This window comes from Pygocentrus nattereri, chromosome 7, assembly GCF_015220715.1.
Source record: "Pygocentrus nattereri isolate fPygNat1 chromosome 7, fPygNat1.pri, whole genome shotgun sequence".
NCBI classification, from domain to species: domain Eukaryota; kingdom Metazoa; phylum Chordata; class Actinopteri; order Characiformes; family Serrasalmidae; genus Pygocentrus; species Pygocentrus nattereri.
Window position 1 is genome coordinate 35405488 of NC_051217.1, and position 16313 is coordinate 35421800.

Sequence of the window (16313 nt, forward strand, 5' to 3'; positions counted from 1 at the left end):
TTTATACAGATGGATTGTAGGTGATGTCCACAAGCTATTTGGGTTATTGCTAGGAAAATACAGGGCCAAACTTGCAAGCGTTGTGTGCCACATTCCAATAGTAGCAGGTTAGCAAAGGTGTGGTGTGGAAATAAGGGAGGGAGGAATGTTCTAAAACTGTTCCTAGAACATGTTTGCAATTGGCACCAGGGATTACTCCATAAGTTCCAATAATTAAATGTCAGTATGTGATAGCTGTACAAAATATAAACAGGCATGTTTTCATCCCCATATATTTGAGTAACTGAGTGACTTTTCTGTAGATCCTCAATCATAATCTTAATATACAGCAATCAGCCATAACATTATGACTTGTTTTTGCGCTTATTGTCCATTTTACCAGCTCCACTTACTATATAGGTGCACTTTGTAGTTCTACAATTTTGTTAGCCCCCTTTCAACCTGTTCTTTAGTGGTCAGGACCCTCATGGACCCTCACAGAGCAGGTACTATTTGGGTAGTAAATCATTCTCAGCACTGACACTGAGATGTTTAAAAAATCCAGCAGCACTGCTGTGTCTGATCCACTCATACCAGCACAACACATACTAACACACCACCACCACATCAGTGTTACTGCAGTACTGAGAATGAGTGTTGATGTAATATCATCTGTAAGGCATGGTAATTTCACTGTTTTTTTTTTTTTGTTTTTTTTTTTTACAGTCAGACAGAACAATGATCTCAGTATTACAACAAAACACTTTTTAAACTGCCCTGGTTTCTCTAATGGTTCTTTGTTCATATGAGGTAATCTCTGTTTTGTCTGTGTGCTGCCTGCATGTAACAAATGCACTTCCTCCTCCATCACAGTCTGATCAGAGAACTATTTTTGCCCGTGGGATTGAAAAACAAAAGAAAGGGAAAAGCAGAAATGAGACGTATTGTGCAGTGAGGTTAAAGGGAAATTGTATTAGACAGAATTTCTTAGACAGAAAGTCACAGCCCCTTAAATGGCCATTTATCTCCAAGATCGCAACCAAACCATACTGGTGTCACCACTGCTAGCCAAAGTAGGTAGCTGACAGGCACTGACAGCAACACCTTTTACTTAAAAAAAAAAATGCGTTTAATAAATAGCTATCTTTTGATTCTAAAACAACAAAGTTTGAGAAAAACAATACAAAGGAATTGACCTGTTTAGGCAGGATAAGTTAGCGAGTCAGCTCATGGCTGGTGTCTCAGGGTTGCGTCTGCGTTGTGAAAAGCAGAGATGTTGGCAGGTTTTAGGAGGTGTGTTTAGCTGTTATAATAATATAACAAAGTTATTTTTTAGTTTATTTGAAAACGAATGAAGGTCACTATCTGGAGTATTTTTGGAAGTTGCTTTTTTATTGGCTTTCCAAAGCCTTATAATTTTATAATGTCTTTTAATATTAACCAGACATTTTTTTAATTGGTTTATGAGCTGATATGATTCACAAAACATAAGTAACAAAGCAAAAGTGCTTTACTCAGGTAAAAGTACTATGATTTAATTATGCTCTAAAAAGTACCAGAGAAAATTGCACTCAAGTACAGTAATGAGTGTAAGTGTAATTCATAACTGTCCCCATCTACAGAAACTGTTCTTTGCCTACAGTAAGTGAAAAATTCTAAAGTATTGAATTCCAAATATACTGGCTCCATTTCACTGGATGAGGTTCATGAGAAATATGATATTATTATTAATATGATAATATTATATATGACATGATAATATTAAATATAAATTAACTTCATACTGGTGCTGAACACAACTGATAAAATTCAATAGCACAACATCTTCCAGTATATCACAGTATCAGATGACTTTTGCATTAATAAAGTAAATGATCCCCTGCTTCCTTGATAGTGCTATTTTGTGCTAAGAATGTTTTACAAATCTGATGTAAATAGTTTTAACTGGACCGTTTGGCTTTGTTCTGCTTCTCATAAAATATCATCAGGGAATCTTACTCAGGATCTGTTTATTTTTGAAGTATTATGAACTGTTCTTTCAAAACAGTTTTTATATTTAAATATAAGTTTGTCATCTTTTAAAACACCTAAAGCAAACAATATCATTATGTGACTTCAATCCTAGAATAGATGACATATTGCCCAGCTCATAGAACTGCTTCATTTTCTGAGTTTGGGGATTCACTCTCTCTCACTGCACTGCAGGACACAGCAAGAGCTGATTGCACGAGAGAAGGAGAAGGAGGAGGGTCACCGGCAGCAGGTCCTCCGCCATGCTGAGGGCGTACGACAGCAGATCCGCGAGCGTGAGATGCTGGCCATCGCCCGCCGCAGAGAGATATTCCGCGAGGGGGAAAAACTGGACGAGGAGTCACGGAGCCGCAGAGTTCGACTGGATGAGATCAAGGACAAGAAACTGAAGGAGCTAAGGTGAGTCCCAAATGGTTCAATACACTTAAAATAGAACTGTGATCAGTTAGAATTTTTAAGGTTGATGTTAGCAATAGCCATTTTGCCAATTGACTGTCGTTAGCTGCTTTGAAATTATTTAAAGTCGAATTACTGTCAGAAATGGGGTCCTACACAAGAAGACCTTGAACACACCAGAGGAACCAAGGATGATAAACTGAAATTTAATGGGAGGTTTTGGGGTGGGCGGTACGGTGGCGCAGTGGGTAGCGCTGTCACCTCACAGCAAGAAGGGCCTGGGTTTGAAAGTGTGTGTGTGTCTATATAAATATATATTACTGTATAGTAAGTGGAGCTGATAAAATTGACAATGAGTGTAGAAACAAGGAGGTGCTCATAGTGTTATGTCTGATTGGTGTGTATTACAGGTAATTATACTTCATGAAATCCTGACAGGGCAACTGGTATTATGAAAGAGCCTCGTGAAAAAAATCTGTGATACTAAAAAACAATTACTCCTTCAAATGTGTCCTGGGTACTGCGCCCATCCTGCCAATGCCTGCCAGAGTTATGCACTTGTTCAAATATCTTTCACCTGCCTAAACGTGCATACTATGAATATTGTGTGTCTGCAGGCGCGATGAAACCATCCCATCAACCTTTTGACCTCCTGACTGCCAGAAGCACTTAACCTGTTCTAAGTAATAACGAACCCTATTCTAAAAAAGTTATGACTGTAGGTAAAATCCAAATAACAGCAGAAGGCAAAAGGCTAATTCCTATTGGACTGTTTTCTTTGGTAAACAGTACAAAGCCAAGAACTTTAAAGTAGTTAACCTATTTTTTGTATATAAAAGTAAATATTGTATATTAAAAAAATCATAAACATGCTTGATTTGTCAGCTAATGTAATGGAGAGAACAGCCTTAGTATCTGTAAACTTAAATTTAGCAGGCATGTAACACCACATAGGGCCTTTAATGTCTAGGTGTCAACCAATATGTTTTTTAATTTGATACCGATTATTGGTAATCAAAGATGCTGATAACAGAAATTCATTTGTCATTTTATCCTATTTACTAAATAAGTAGATGTTTGACGTGTGTCCAACTCCTTCTCACAACTTAAATAATACTAGAATTGTACAAAAATGAAGTGCTTCAAGCTTTAGACAATATTGGCTGCAGAAATTGTAGCTTAAACATTTTAAAGTAATCTTTAAGAAAATACAAAGATAAAAAAAAATAACTAATAGCTCTCAATCATGTTTAATAGTCAGTGACATTTGTAAGAAAATGGAGCTTGAAAAGGGGTTCAAAATGTTTAACTTAATACAAACATATTGTATTCACACAATTTTATATAAAACATACGTATTATGAGTCACTGACAGTGTTAATCACACCTCAGGTGCGCAGCTTGCCTTTTCAGTATATGGATGCAAACGAGAAAACCTAGATACAGACTAAAACCTGTATAAAGCCTATGTTTACCAAATACAATATAACTGTAACCCCAGTAAAATATTATCATAATACATTTGCCATATATTTTGCCATCATGCAGCTAAAATTGTCACTACTTCGTAAAAAGCAAGAACAAGAGAATATGAATGTTAATGTGTTTTGTTAAATTATCTTGTTCAACTAAAAATGTATTTCATGTGATAATAAGCAGTAGTTGGACGTCTTGAATGTATCAGACATACTATATTTCAAAAGGATTCGCTCGTCTGCCTTCACACGCATATGAACTTGAGTGACATCCCATTCTTAATCCATAGGATTTAATATGATGTCGGCCCACCCTTTCCAGCTATAACAGCTTCAACTCTTCTGGAAAGGTTTTCCACAAGGTTTAGGAGTGTGTTTATGGGAATTCTTGACTATTCTTCCAATAACACATTTGTGAGGTCAGACAGTGATATTAGATGAGAAGACCTGGCTCGCAGTCTCCGCTCCATAATCCCCCCTCCACCAAACTTTACACTTGGCACAATGCAGTCAGACAAGTACGACTCTCCTCGCAACTGCCAAACGCAAACTACCACTTTGTGGCCGAATTGCTGTCGTTCTCATTTTCAATTCCGATTCGAAACACTTTCATATGTGGTATTGAAATCCGATCCATATCTGATCTGCGGCAACGCGACTCTGCCTGAACAGCCAGATCGGAATTCATGTGACTTTTCTTCATTTTTACTCATTGCAGCCGCTTCGAGTTTGAAGAGGTTTCGAATGAAACAGCTGAGCTCAGCCGGAGGAGCCAAAGGCTGCAGTGTTTAAAGAATCTTGAGGACATGAACCAAAGAAGTGGCAGTGGCCAAATAACCTGCCCTTTTTACGAAGAACTCAAACAAACTGATGAATCTGTTCAGACTGATGTTGCATACGTGTCACATTTAAAAGATAATGTGAACAGCCAGACAAAAAAAAAACAGATTTGGTGAGAAAATCATATTTGGGCCAATTTTACCTGCTGTGTAAATGTAGCCTTGGATGCAGCTGCTCGACCATGGAAACCTATTCCATGAAGCTCTCTACGCAATGTTCTTGAGCTAATCTGAAGGCCATATGAAGTTTGCAGGTCTGTAACGATTGACTCAGCAGAAAGTCAGTGACCTCTGCACACTCTGCGCCTCAGCATCAGCTGACCCCTTGCTGTCAATTTACATAGCGACGAGTTGCTGTCGCTCCCAATCGCTTCCACTTTGTTGTAATACCACTGACAGTTGACTGGAATATTTAGTAGCGAGGAAATTTCATTACTGGACTTGTTGAGCTCCTGAGAGCGACCGATTCTTTCACAAATGTTTGTTGAAGCAGTCTGCAGGCCTAGGTGATTGGTTTTATACACCTGTGGCACTGGAAGTGATTGGAACAGCTGAATTCAATTATTTGGATGAGTGAGTGAATACTTTTTGAAATATAGTGTATTCTGATTGGCTTGTGAAAATGCAATGCATGCTTCAGTGGAAAAAGCTCATTTAGGCTAAGCAGAGTGGTGGAATCTTTGGAAGTAGTGAGCTGCAGTTGTCTGTACTCTTAATGAGCGAAATAGAAACAAAAAGGACCAGAAATGATGTATAACCTATGTGTTAAATGTAAAACTACAGGTTATGATTTTATGATATGTCTGTATAGTTAGCCATTAAGCTCTGCTGTCGGCTCACACATCCTGAAAGCTTTTAGACTCCTACATCAGCAGTTTGGGTCTGCACAGTATGTCTTTTCCTGCTCACAGAAACCTCAGCTCCCATACAAACATGTGGTGTTTCATGCAGGGCTTCAGCTGCATGCAGGAGTCACATCTCTCTGGGTAGATGAAGTAAAATTCTATGAATTTGTGGTACAGATGCGAAGATACATTGCATTTTCTCTCTCTCTCGCTCTCTCTCGCTCTCTCTCCCGCACGCCCCTGGCACATCACTATTTTAGTTACAGCTTAAAACCTATGGTACTATTAAACACGGTTGATTTTGTCACAGCGTCAATACAAGAAAAAGACTGACCTAGAAGGGCCATCCTGACCACCTCATACTAAATAACTGAGATCACGCACCTCATTATTTTATTCTGACATTTTGATATGTGTCTGCTACAGTGAAACGAATGAAAAGTTGTTTGGTGTGAGGCTGACGCAAGTTATTCACCTCTGACATGTTGTTAACTTTTTCTCACGCTGTGGGAGCAAAGCAGGCACTGCCTCATTTCCTCCTGCGTCTCTGAACTGCAAAGCACTTTGGAGTTTCTCACCATGGAGCAGGACATAGAGACAGACTACAGGAGTGCTGGTTGGTTGTACTCTAGACGTCATCCATATTTCAAGCAATCCAGTAGCCCTGTAGACGGGACACTGGGCCAGACTACAGAAGTGTGTTTTGCTGATCCCGGTTGTGTCAGATCTGCAGAGAAAAAACAAAAAGTGCTTTTATCAGCAGCAAAGCAAACTCATATGCTGCTAATTGGAAAAATGCTAAATGTCTGCTCCGATTAGCAGTTGGGCCAATAATTGGTCGACCCCTAATGTATACTCTTATTCTAAGTTTACATCATCTTTCAGACCTTTCACTTTTAACAACCTCCAGTAATTGTTGGGAACTGAGGACACCACCTGGCGCAGTTCTGAAAATTACATTTTTTTTTTCCCTCTCTTGCTTGAAAATACTTGCTCAACAGTCCGGAGTCACCATTGATGTTCATTGTATGTGTTATCCTGAAAAATATATGGTCAGGATAACATCACCTATTCACCTGCTTACCTGTGGAAAGTTTCACAACAGGTATTTTTGATTATGCCACCAACTTCCTAGTCTTGCATTACCCCTGTCCCAGCGTTGTCAAACTATTTGAATAAATAAAACATAATAAAAGTTAGCATTTTGTTACAACAGCAACATTATACAAAATTGAGGACCCTAAGATCGAATTCTAAAGGAAATAGGATGTAGATTTTGGTAACTGCAAGAGAAAGAGCTCTCTTTGTTTGCCTACAAACAGCTGGTTCATTGTTTCATATTTGCCTTACCAAAATTGGGTTGCCAGTTTTCTTCAATGTTTCCTTGTTAAATAACCCATTTAAATTTGGTAGCGTATCAGATTAGTCTGATTTGAAATCAGGCTGCTACATTTTGCGAAACATGCAAATCAACTGACAAGTAGACTATTATTTCTCATTTAGTTGTTTCCTGTTCAGCACAAAAAAACTGCTGTGAAAGCCGCAATTTTGCATATCCATGGTTCATTTCCTTAGTGGAAACTATGACATCAGTGTTTACAAAAAGCCAGCTGTATAAACCAGGCCATGTCAGGGGAGCAGGTAGAAGAGCGGCATGATTTTGCTTTGAGCACGGGATGACTTTTCAGAAAGGTAGAGCACCTGTGTTCTCTCTCACTCCAAAATCACTCCAGTATTGTTCATCATCATCAGCATCACTTTTATGTATATAGAGCTTTTCCCATGCTCAAGGACGCTTTACAATCAAAAAACGTCAACCTATTAAACAACAACATATTAAACACAAGCTTTTCCTGTACTGACTACCCTGTGCAACACGCGTGATGCGGCAGTTACTGCTACAGCTCGCTCACCACGGCCATTCATACACATTGTTCAGCAGATCTACACACCGAAAAATGCTCACAGGGCACAACAAAGTAATCTATACATTACACAGAGTTAGTCTCATGTCATCCATTTTGCTGTGTGAATGATAAAGAAAATGGTGTTAAACACACATACATTTATTTACCCTCGATCGTTTTTAGCTTGTGATTTTGACGTTTTTTGTTTATTAATGGCCATAAATGATATAATTCATGAAATAAAGTATATAGTGTCTTGTCCATGCATTCAAGACATAAAATAAATGTCATAAGAATTAATCATATTACATTTACATGCGGCCTAATAATCCTTTAATAATCCGACTAATAGGAATAGAATACATCCGTGTATACACTTTAATCAGAATAGCCTAGTCAGATTGAGGCCATTCGGAATATAGTTTCTAGCCAATTGAACAAGGTGAGTGATCCTGTATATAATCCATTAAATAGAAGAATAATATATAAGAAGAATAAACACACCCCTCAATGGAGTGGGGTTTCTCTCATGTGTGAGTGAGGAGCAAGCAAAGAGTGGAAAACAGAAAACCCAGAGTAGAGCTGGACCAGAGAGATTCACAGATTGCTTTGAATGAGGAGTGGAAATGTCTGCTGCTCCACTCCCATGCTGTGGTTCAGACTGTTGATGATGCATGATGTCTGTTAGGATGTAAAAATTCAAATACATGATGTGATGACAGCCTGCATCATGCCAATATTTTGTGAAACGAAGTGTTTATGTTTACAGCTTGAACCGGCAGCTCAGGCGAAAAAAGGCAGGCTTCATTAGTCATGCCCCACCCCCAGGTCTAGGAGCTTGTCATTTCATAAGTACTTTTGATGGTGGGAAATGGCTATGACTAAAGGTAGGAGAAAAGTGGGTAGAAAAGCCATTTAAACAGCTGTGAAAGGCACATAACTCACACTCCCATAATGCCACAATCAGAGCTTTGGCCATCTGCAGTAGCCCCTTTCGTGTTCCAGCTGTAATTTCTGAAATTTCCTCCATGTTAAACAGCAATGAAAGTTAAAGAGCAATGATTCATAGACCACTGCTGTTCAGTTAACTTCCTGATGGCCAGTCCTGATGTACAGTTCAGTACCTTTTATTGTCTCTAAAGGCCAGAACAATAAATCGCTTTAAAATGTAAAAATATTGCATTAAAGTATATAAATATACACAGTCATGTCACATTATTATGACCACTTCTTACTTTCAATTGCGGCAGCACGTAGCTCAAGCAGCTTATGGTCTGGGGAATGTTTTCGTGGCTTTCTCTGGGCCCGCTCATCCATGTGGAAGGCACCATCAGCCAATTTGAATATGAATCCATTCTTGCCGATCACGAACACCCATAAATGCCGATTGTCTTCCCTGGGGTGGTTGTGCTCTTCAAGCAAGAATTATGAGAACTAACCCGGTCCCCTAATTCTCCAGACCTGAACCCAACTGAGCATCAGTGGGGCCACTTTGATTGTCGTTTTTGCTCTATGGATCCTCCCCTGCGCCTCCTCCAGCAGCTGTGGGATGCATTGCAGTCAGCCTGGCTCCAGATACCCGTGACAACCTACCAGGACCTTATTGAGTCACTCCCAGCCCGTCTAACTGCTGTCTGTGCTGCACACAGCGGTCACTCTGGATATTAGCTGGTGGTCATAATAATGTGACTCAACTGTGTATAATTTCCCCCACATTGAAACTAGACACAGAGTGCTATGCAAAGCTTGTGTGAGTATTTCTTTGTTGTTTTCATTGTGCTTTATAAAACAGTGCATGTGACAAAAAGATGGACAGAGAGTGATGTGCATGACTTGGACGTTCGTAACCCAATGTGAGCTGCTTTCGGAAATTCTAGAATGACCTGTGATGAAGCAGAAAAATGAACTAATCCTTTTAACGTCTGTAAACCATTATTGTTACAGTTGGACACAGTTATGCATGTATTTGAATGAATTTATTGGGTAAGCCACATTTAATTCATAGCTTGATTGCGTCATTAAGAAGACCAGATCACCATGTTGATAAGTCAAAATATTCAGTAACTGCATGAAATAAATGTAAATTTGTATTTATCCATTTACTTTTTTAAAAGCTCAGCTCAAAAAAACAGAAATTGTGTTTTATGATCTACACTTATTGCTGTATGCTTACAGCTTCCTATTGAAAGCCAAATCTTAGACGCTCTTTATATTTTTAAATAAAAGTAATTTTTACAGAACAGATCTCTGAAGAGACGCCATCTGTTTATAGTTTATAGTCCAGAGTAGTGGAAAAATGGGTCAATTTTCAGTAGACCAAAAAAAAGTGTTCAGCTTCTTTTATTATAAGGGTTTAAAATGATCTATTTGACTGGAATGAAGACAGTTATAGCTCTCATATGACACCCATCTTTTGAATGTAGTTTATCAAATATGAAAGTTATGAAGAGTATGACTAAGTGCGTTTCAGAACCACCAGTGGTCTCAAGGTGCTGCAGTTACATTGAGGTGCTTTAAACGTAGAATGATTTGTATCAGCTTACCTCAGTAAATGCATTAATTTAGTTTAATAAACACATAATTAATTAACAAATATCTTAAATTTTCACTTGGAGGTGTAAAATGAGCAGCTAACATGCAGCACAGCAGAGCAGCTGTTGAATCCGTCTCACTGGCTGATCTAATGCCACGTTCCAAACCACACACGTCTGTACTTTACCTTATATGTGCTTTTTTACACACTATTTAGTGTGTTGGTGTATATATCAGTTAATACACTTCAAAAATGAAATTTAAACAACACAAGTCTTTACTGCCTTTGCTGGATCAGTTATGGCATTATCCCATTACGAACCGCCACAGCACAGCTGAATGAACTTGATGTTGCATACCAAAATGGTGTCAGCATGTGTTTGTTGGACTGCTGTGAGCAAGTTTTGCAGCCATGTGTAGTAGACAAAATAAACAAGCAAGCACAAAAGCACATATTGTGAGCAAACACAAATCACGGGCTAAGAAGTTGAGAAACACCAAAGAAACGCCAACATGTAAACAGCACAGTCAAACATTCATATCACAAATATCACCTGGCATCAGATTAATTACTTTGTAATTGAATACTTTAGTACTCCCAGAAATGTGTACAGTGAATAACATGCGCAGTACATGTTAATTTGGTTGAACTGTCTCATTCTGGGCTGTCAAACTGAAGCTGGTATTTAGGTGACCCTTCCAGACATGGCATCATGTGGTTAAATGTCCAAACCAACAGAATGGATATGTTTTCTAACTGTATTTATATTGAACGCATCAAGAATTTTAGATTGTAATATGGTAAACATACAAATGGTTGTGAAATAACTGATTCCATTGGGATTCTGGTCCATGTTGACATGATTGTAACATGTAATGTCTGCAGATTTTTCAGGTGCACTTTGATGCTGTAAATCTCACATTTTACCACATCCCAAAGGTGTTTTATTAGAATTGGATTCAGCGACTTGAAAGGTACTGCAGTAACACTGATGTGGTGGTGGTGTGTTAGTGTGTGTTGTGCTGGTCTGAGGGGATTTTAAACACCTCAGTGTCACTGCTGGACTGAGAATAGTCCACCTACCAAAAATATCCAGCCAACAGCTTCCTGTAGTGGTCCTGTGACCACTGATGAAGGACTAGAGGATGACCAACACAAACTGTGCATAGCAGATGAGCATGTATCTAGGACTTTACATCTACAAGGTGGACTGACAAGGTAGGAGTGTCTAATAGAGTGAACAGTAAGTGGATACAGTGTTTAAAAACTCCAGCAGCACTGCTGTGCCTGATCCACTCATACCAGCACAACACACACTAAGACCACCTCCATGTCAGTGTTACTGCAGTGCTGAGATCAACCACCTAAACAGTACCTGCTCTGTGAGAAATGCTTGATGCATAATATGTGAATCACAGCCTCAACAGACATGTATGGGAACCATTTTAAATAAAGCTGGTTCGTTAAGAAAAACTGCAAATGCTGCAAACCAAGTACTGAGCAGACATGCTAAGAAACTGAGCAGCACTGCAAACACTGTGCATTGAAACTAAACCAGGCTGTGATGTACATGGCAGGACAATATGGTCTCTAATCCAAGAAAGTAGCCAGACAGACACTGCGATTTTCTAAATCTTGTGCTTTGGTGACTCACGCTTTACGTTTGAGTCGCCCATTGTATTCGGCCAAAGCCTGCAATTTATATACTCACACTGTACGCAAACACTCAGTCCGACTGACATGACGCAACATGGGTGCTCTTACTGCACTTAAAAAGCAGCCCCTACAGACCCTCTGTCTGCAGTACAATGTTACATTCAAAACACCATGCTGTGCCTCCTGATCAAAACACTGGCTGTTTCTCAAATGGCTCCCTGCATATGCACATATCCCTACAGTGCGCCGCATATAAAAATAGCTGTTCCTGCACCCATACAGTGCATCACATGTCTATTGAATAGTCTTCTGAGATTCATCCATGTGTGCACAGTTCCATACTGGACAAACGGGGCAAAATTTTGGTGTAGAAGCCAGATTCAGCCATTGACAAATCGCTACAAGAGCTGTGAGACATGGGACAAAAATTCTGTGGCAGTGCTAACATCACACGGCTTAAGTCACACAGTATCATCTGACGCTGGTGCACTTTTAAGGGTAGGAAGACAAGCAAATGCACGTGGTATTGTCCTGGTACCCAACACTCAGTTTTGTGCTATGATGCTTCATAGTGTGTTTACGCATTATCATGCTTGAAGCCTTTAGAAGATGGATAGGTTGTGGCCATTAAGGGAAGTACAATGCTTAAATAGGTCATGACATTCAAGTAATGATTCACTGGTATTATTTGGCCCAAAGTGTGGCCCAAGAAAAATTTCCCACACCATTTCACCACCTGAACCAGCCTGGACTGTTAACACAAGGCAGGCTGGCTTCATGCTGGTCACACAAAATTTAGTTGTTTTTCCATTATGCATGAAGCTATTATTGTTTTAAAAAGATGCTGTATTGAAACTTGCTTCAAATGGACATACAGCAGTTTGGGAAGAAACAGTTCACATATTCTACAGTTGCACTTCTGAGGGCTAAAGGGCAGAGGCTCAGGCCCAAGTAGAAACTGTCTTAATGGAATAAAAAGGCCAAACATATTAAAAACTGATTCCTGAATTGCCTTTCTTTTTGAGCTTTTTCTAATCTAATAAAGAACAAAATATATCTAATGCAGGATTAGTAGGAGGGTTATGCCTTTTTATTTAGCCAAAAATAAGTGTTTGGACAATTGAACAGATGTATTTTTGATAATCCTTCAATTAAATATGGGATGGGCTAATATGGTAAGTTCAGAACATATGAGGCCCAGTTAGGATGTTGTTGTTTTAGTTTGTATGTTGAAAAAGTTTACATCTAAGCTTGGCCTTATGTTGGTATCCTAGCCTAGCCCTGTGGTTTATGTTCTACCCTGGCCTCATGTTTGTGTTCTAGCCTAGCCTCGTGTTTGTATCTTAGACTACTCTTTTTTTTTTAGTTGTATCCTTTGAGCAGCAGTCCCCAAACCTGGTCCTGGAGATCTACTTCACTGCAGTGTTTAACACCAACACTAATCTAGGTACATGAGTCAGGTAATGAAGATCTTCAGGATTATCTAAATATCAGAGCCAGCAGTGTTGAATCTGAACTTTTGGTAGATCTCTTTGGACCTTGTACAATGATTTTTAGATTTGCAGAAATGAACAGACCTTGCACAGGCACCTTATTCCCCTGCCTCACACTTCAAAAAATCCCCAGGGTCTCATACGGTCGGTTTCTTGCTTCTATGCAGAGACAGGCTTGACAAAATACTGAGAATAGGCAGTGTTGCAGAAAAGAGGAAAAAGCTGGAGTACATCAAAAGTTGGCAGACCTCACACGAGAGCAGAAGACAATGATGAAACTTAGTGTAAGAACCTGTGCAAACAGTTCAGACAGGGCCTTATTATTTAATCAAAAATAGAGGGTTGTTATAAAATGGTGTGTATATGCTGACATGAAATTTAGTCTGTTTTCTGGTAGTTTTTTCAACATAAATGAGTGTCTGGGACCACTCGGGGGGCGGGGGGGTACTTTAAAAGTACAAAGTCGTCACAGTGAGAAAAAAGAAATCCTGTACAGAAAAAAAAGAAGCATCAGTAATCGTTTTATAATTTGGTTGAATGCTTGAGATCATGAAACTACTTTTTACTTTATTTCTTTTTCTTCAACGGTTGTCCAAGGAAACACATGCCATTTTTAAATGATTTATTTTTACTTTTTATTGAAGGAAAAATGCTGTTTAACTCTATATAGCCCATGTATGAAAAAGTACTTGCCCCCTTAACTACTGGTTATAGTGAACTGTGCTGCCTATCACTGCATAAAACAATAGAAACAGATGATTTAAAAAGATGTTAAGACGTTCTGGGGTTTGTCTTAAAGTTAAGAAAATATTTAGGATATTTTGGCAACTTAGGATGTTCCTGTAATACAGTTTTCTTATCTGGAAATATGATTATAGACTTAAGAACTGTTGTTCTGCAATGGCTCCTGTCCTAATGTCAGTCTTAACTGAAGTTACCAGAACAATAAAGCAGATAAGACATGATCTCAGACTTAAGAATTTTCTCTAAAATGGCTCCAGACCTAAATCATGTAGCTTCAAAGAATCTACGAAGAACTTTGTTTCAGAACACTTTGTAGTAAAGATATAAAATAGGTGGTTTGTTTGTTTTGTTTTTTTAGTGGTTGCTCATGTTCGATTTTGGTTACTAATCTCTGGTTAACAGCTTGTTTCCAGTGAATACACAACAGTTTATTGTAGTACAGTTTTGTTTTGTGGAAAGAAAAATTTGCATTTACTGTTACATTTGTCATTGACAAAACAGATGGAATATGAAAGCACAGACTTGAATGTGTTGTTGCTTAACCCTGAAGTGATGAAACAAGCCAATCCTCTCGTGGTTAGGTCTTTCTTATAAATCTTTCCTTTTTATTTGCTTGGACATGGCTCCACACCAAGCAAAATAAACAAATGCCTATGGCTCCCAGATGTGTTCTTTCTGTCTCTTTTTAAAAATTTTTGCCTTTTCATGAAACACAGATGGAATTTTTGCATAGCTTAATGAGTTAGATAACCACTAACAGTAAAATATTCCTGTGTTTCAGGGCGGCCGGACTTCCAGAAAAATACTGCAATGAAGTGGAGCGGAAAATTCAAGCCCTGCCCACCGTTGTGCGTTGAACAAGGCAGTGAAATGAAGATTTTATCCATATTATTCTTCCCATGTCTAAACCAAAGACGTAACCATACTCTAAACTGTCTTCTATCACTTAATATGAGTAAATAAAACTTTGGAAACAAGCTGCTCTCTGAGTATTTTATTCCTTGTCTTTGCCATTAGGTGCATATGGTTACGCCTAAACCTAGGTCAGAGCCCTTCTGTGGTAATGCATTTCTGCTAGCATCCCTCTGCAATTCTAGTTGTATGTTAGCACCAAGCTGCCTGCGATTTGTATGTATATATATATTTTTTGGTCGGTTTAATGGACTTCAAACATTATCCAACAGTTATTTCCGTCCACACAAGCTTATTGGTTGAGAAGCGTTCTAACTGTGCTGTTATTTCACCATAACATCACAGGTTTTTCACAAACACTATCACTCCACTGAGATGCCGTTGCTAAGCAACGACAGCTGTAGGAGACATTCAAGCCATCTGAACATTTTTACTTCTTACTTTGCCACAAACAGGATATGGACACTTTTAAGATCACATTTGACCGACGGCCAATTTGGTCAGACTCTGAAGATGAGACAGGTAAACAGCTTAAGGTAAGATGCTTTACAGACTGGCTGGAACAAAACATTAATATTAATCTGGCAAAAATTGACTGAGCTGAACCTGATATTGCGGCAGTTTTATTGCTCAGTCTGTTTTGGTCACGCTGAAGATCAGAGCACACGTTTGGTGAATGGTATTGGGTTCATTTCTGGCTGATTCCAGGTTGTTTAGGTGTTCTTCTGTCACAGCTGCCAACAGAAAAGCTGCTCGATGGTGATGACAGTTTGGGAATTTAGTGTAATATAATGGTTTTCACAATTTTTTAACAGAAAATTCTCATGTTTGTGGGTTTCTTTGGTCTCTTGTGCTTCATCTTGCCAGTTTTTCTTTTTTCTCATAACATTCTGCTTGGAGTCTCTGAAAAACCTCCGTTTGTTGGGTCATATAGCTCCAACACTTTGCCTTACCCCTCTATTTCAACAAGAATTGGGACATCCTACCCTTAGGCATAAAAGCACATAACAGAGGGCTGTGATAGGGGTGAGGGGTGAAATGGGATGGGCCACTGATGACTGAAACATGAATAAAAAGGATGTTGTTTGAATCTGTGACATCAAGTTTATATTGAGTCATTGTTGAATGACCAGTTCAGTTTTGGCTCCTTCTGACTTTGAAGGAATGCAAAACAATCACCTAAAAGGGTGACTAGTTTATGGCTCAGTTTGATGAGCTGTGCTCACTTTGTTTGGATAATTGTTCTTTTAGAATAATCCAGCGTTATGTGGCTATGTGGTTAAGAGCTACTTTAAGCTACAGATACAGAAACCTGAAGAAATGAAAAGAGAAACAGGGATGATACAGTTAAGCCGTTGGCTCCTACTATGCTCTATGGCATATATAAAAAGGCTGAACAGGCCCAGTTGACCTGTATTTGAGATCAAGAAGACAAGAGGATGAGATCTAAGTGACTTTGAAAGAGGGTTCATGGTGAGCAGGTGGCAGGACTTTAGCCACAAT

General features: G+C 38.9%; 1 protein-coding gene across 3 annotated transcripts in view; it reads left to right on the plus strand.

Annotated features, from left to right (window-relative positions):
- cfap45 (cilia and flagella associated protein 45) overlaps positions 1 to 14875 on the plus strand; it is a 40564-nt gene extending 25689 nt beyond the window's left edge. For 2 of the 3 annotated variants that reach the window (XM_017701971.2, XM_017701972.2), the window contains exons 11-12: positions 2185 to 2409; positions 14680 to 14875. In XM_017701971.2, the coding sequence (XP_017557460.1) occupies positions 2185 to 2409; positions 14680 to 14755 (301 nt within the window). In that variant the 3' untranslated portion in view covers positions 14756 to 14875. Of the gene's footprint in view, positions 1 to 2184; positions 2414 to 14679 lie in introns of those variants that run through there. The other variant, XM_037539726.1, reaches the window with a different exon arrangement.
- Positions 14876 to 16313: the final 1438 nt, after the last annotated feature.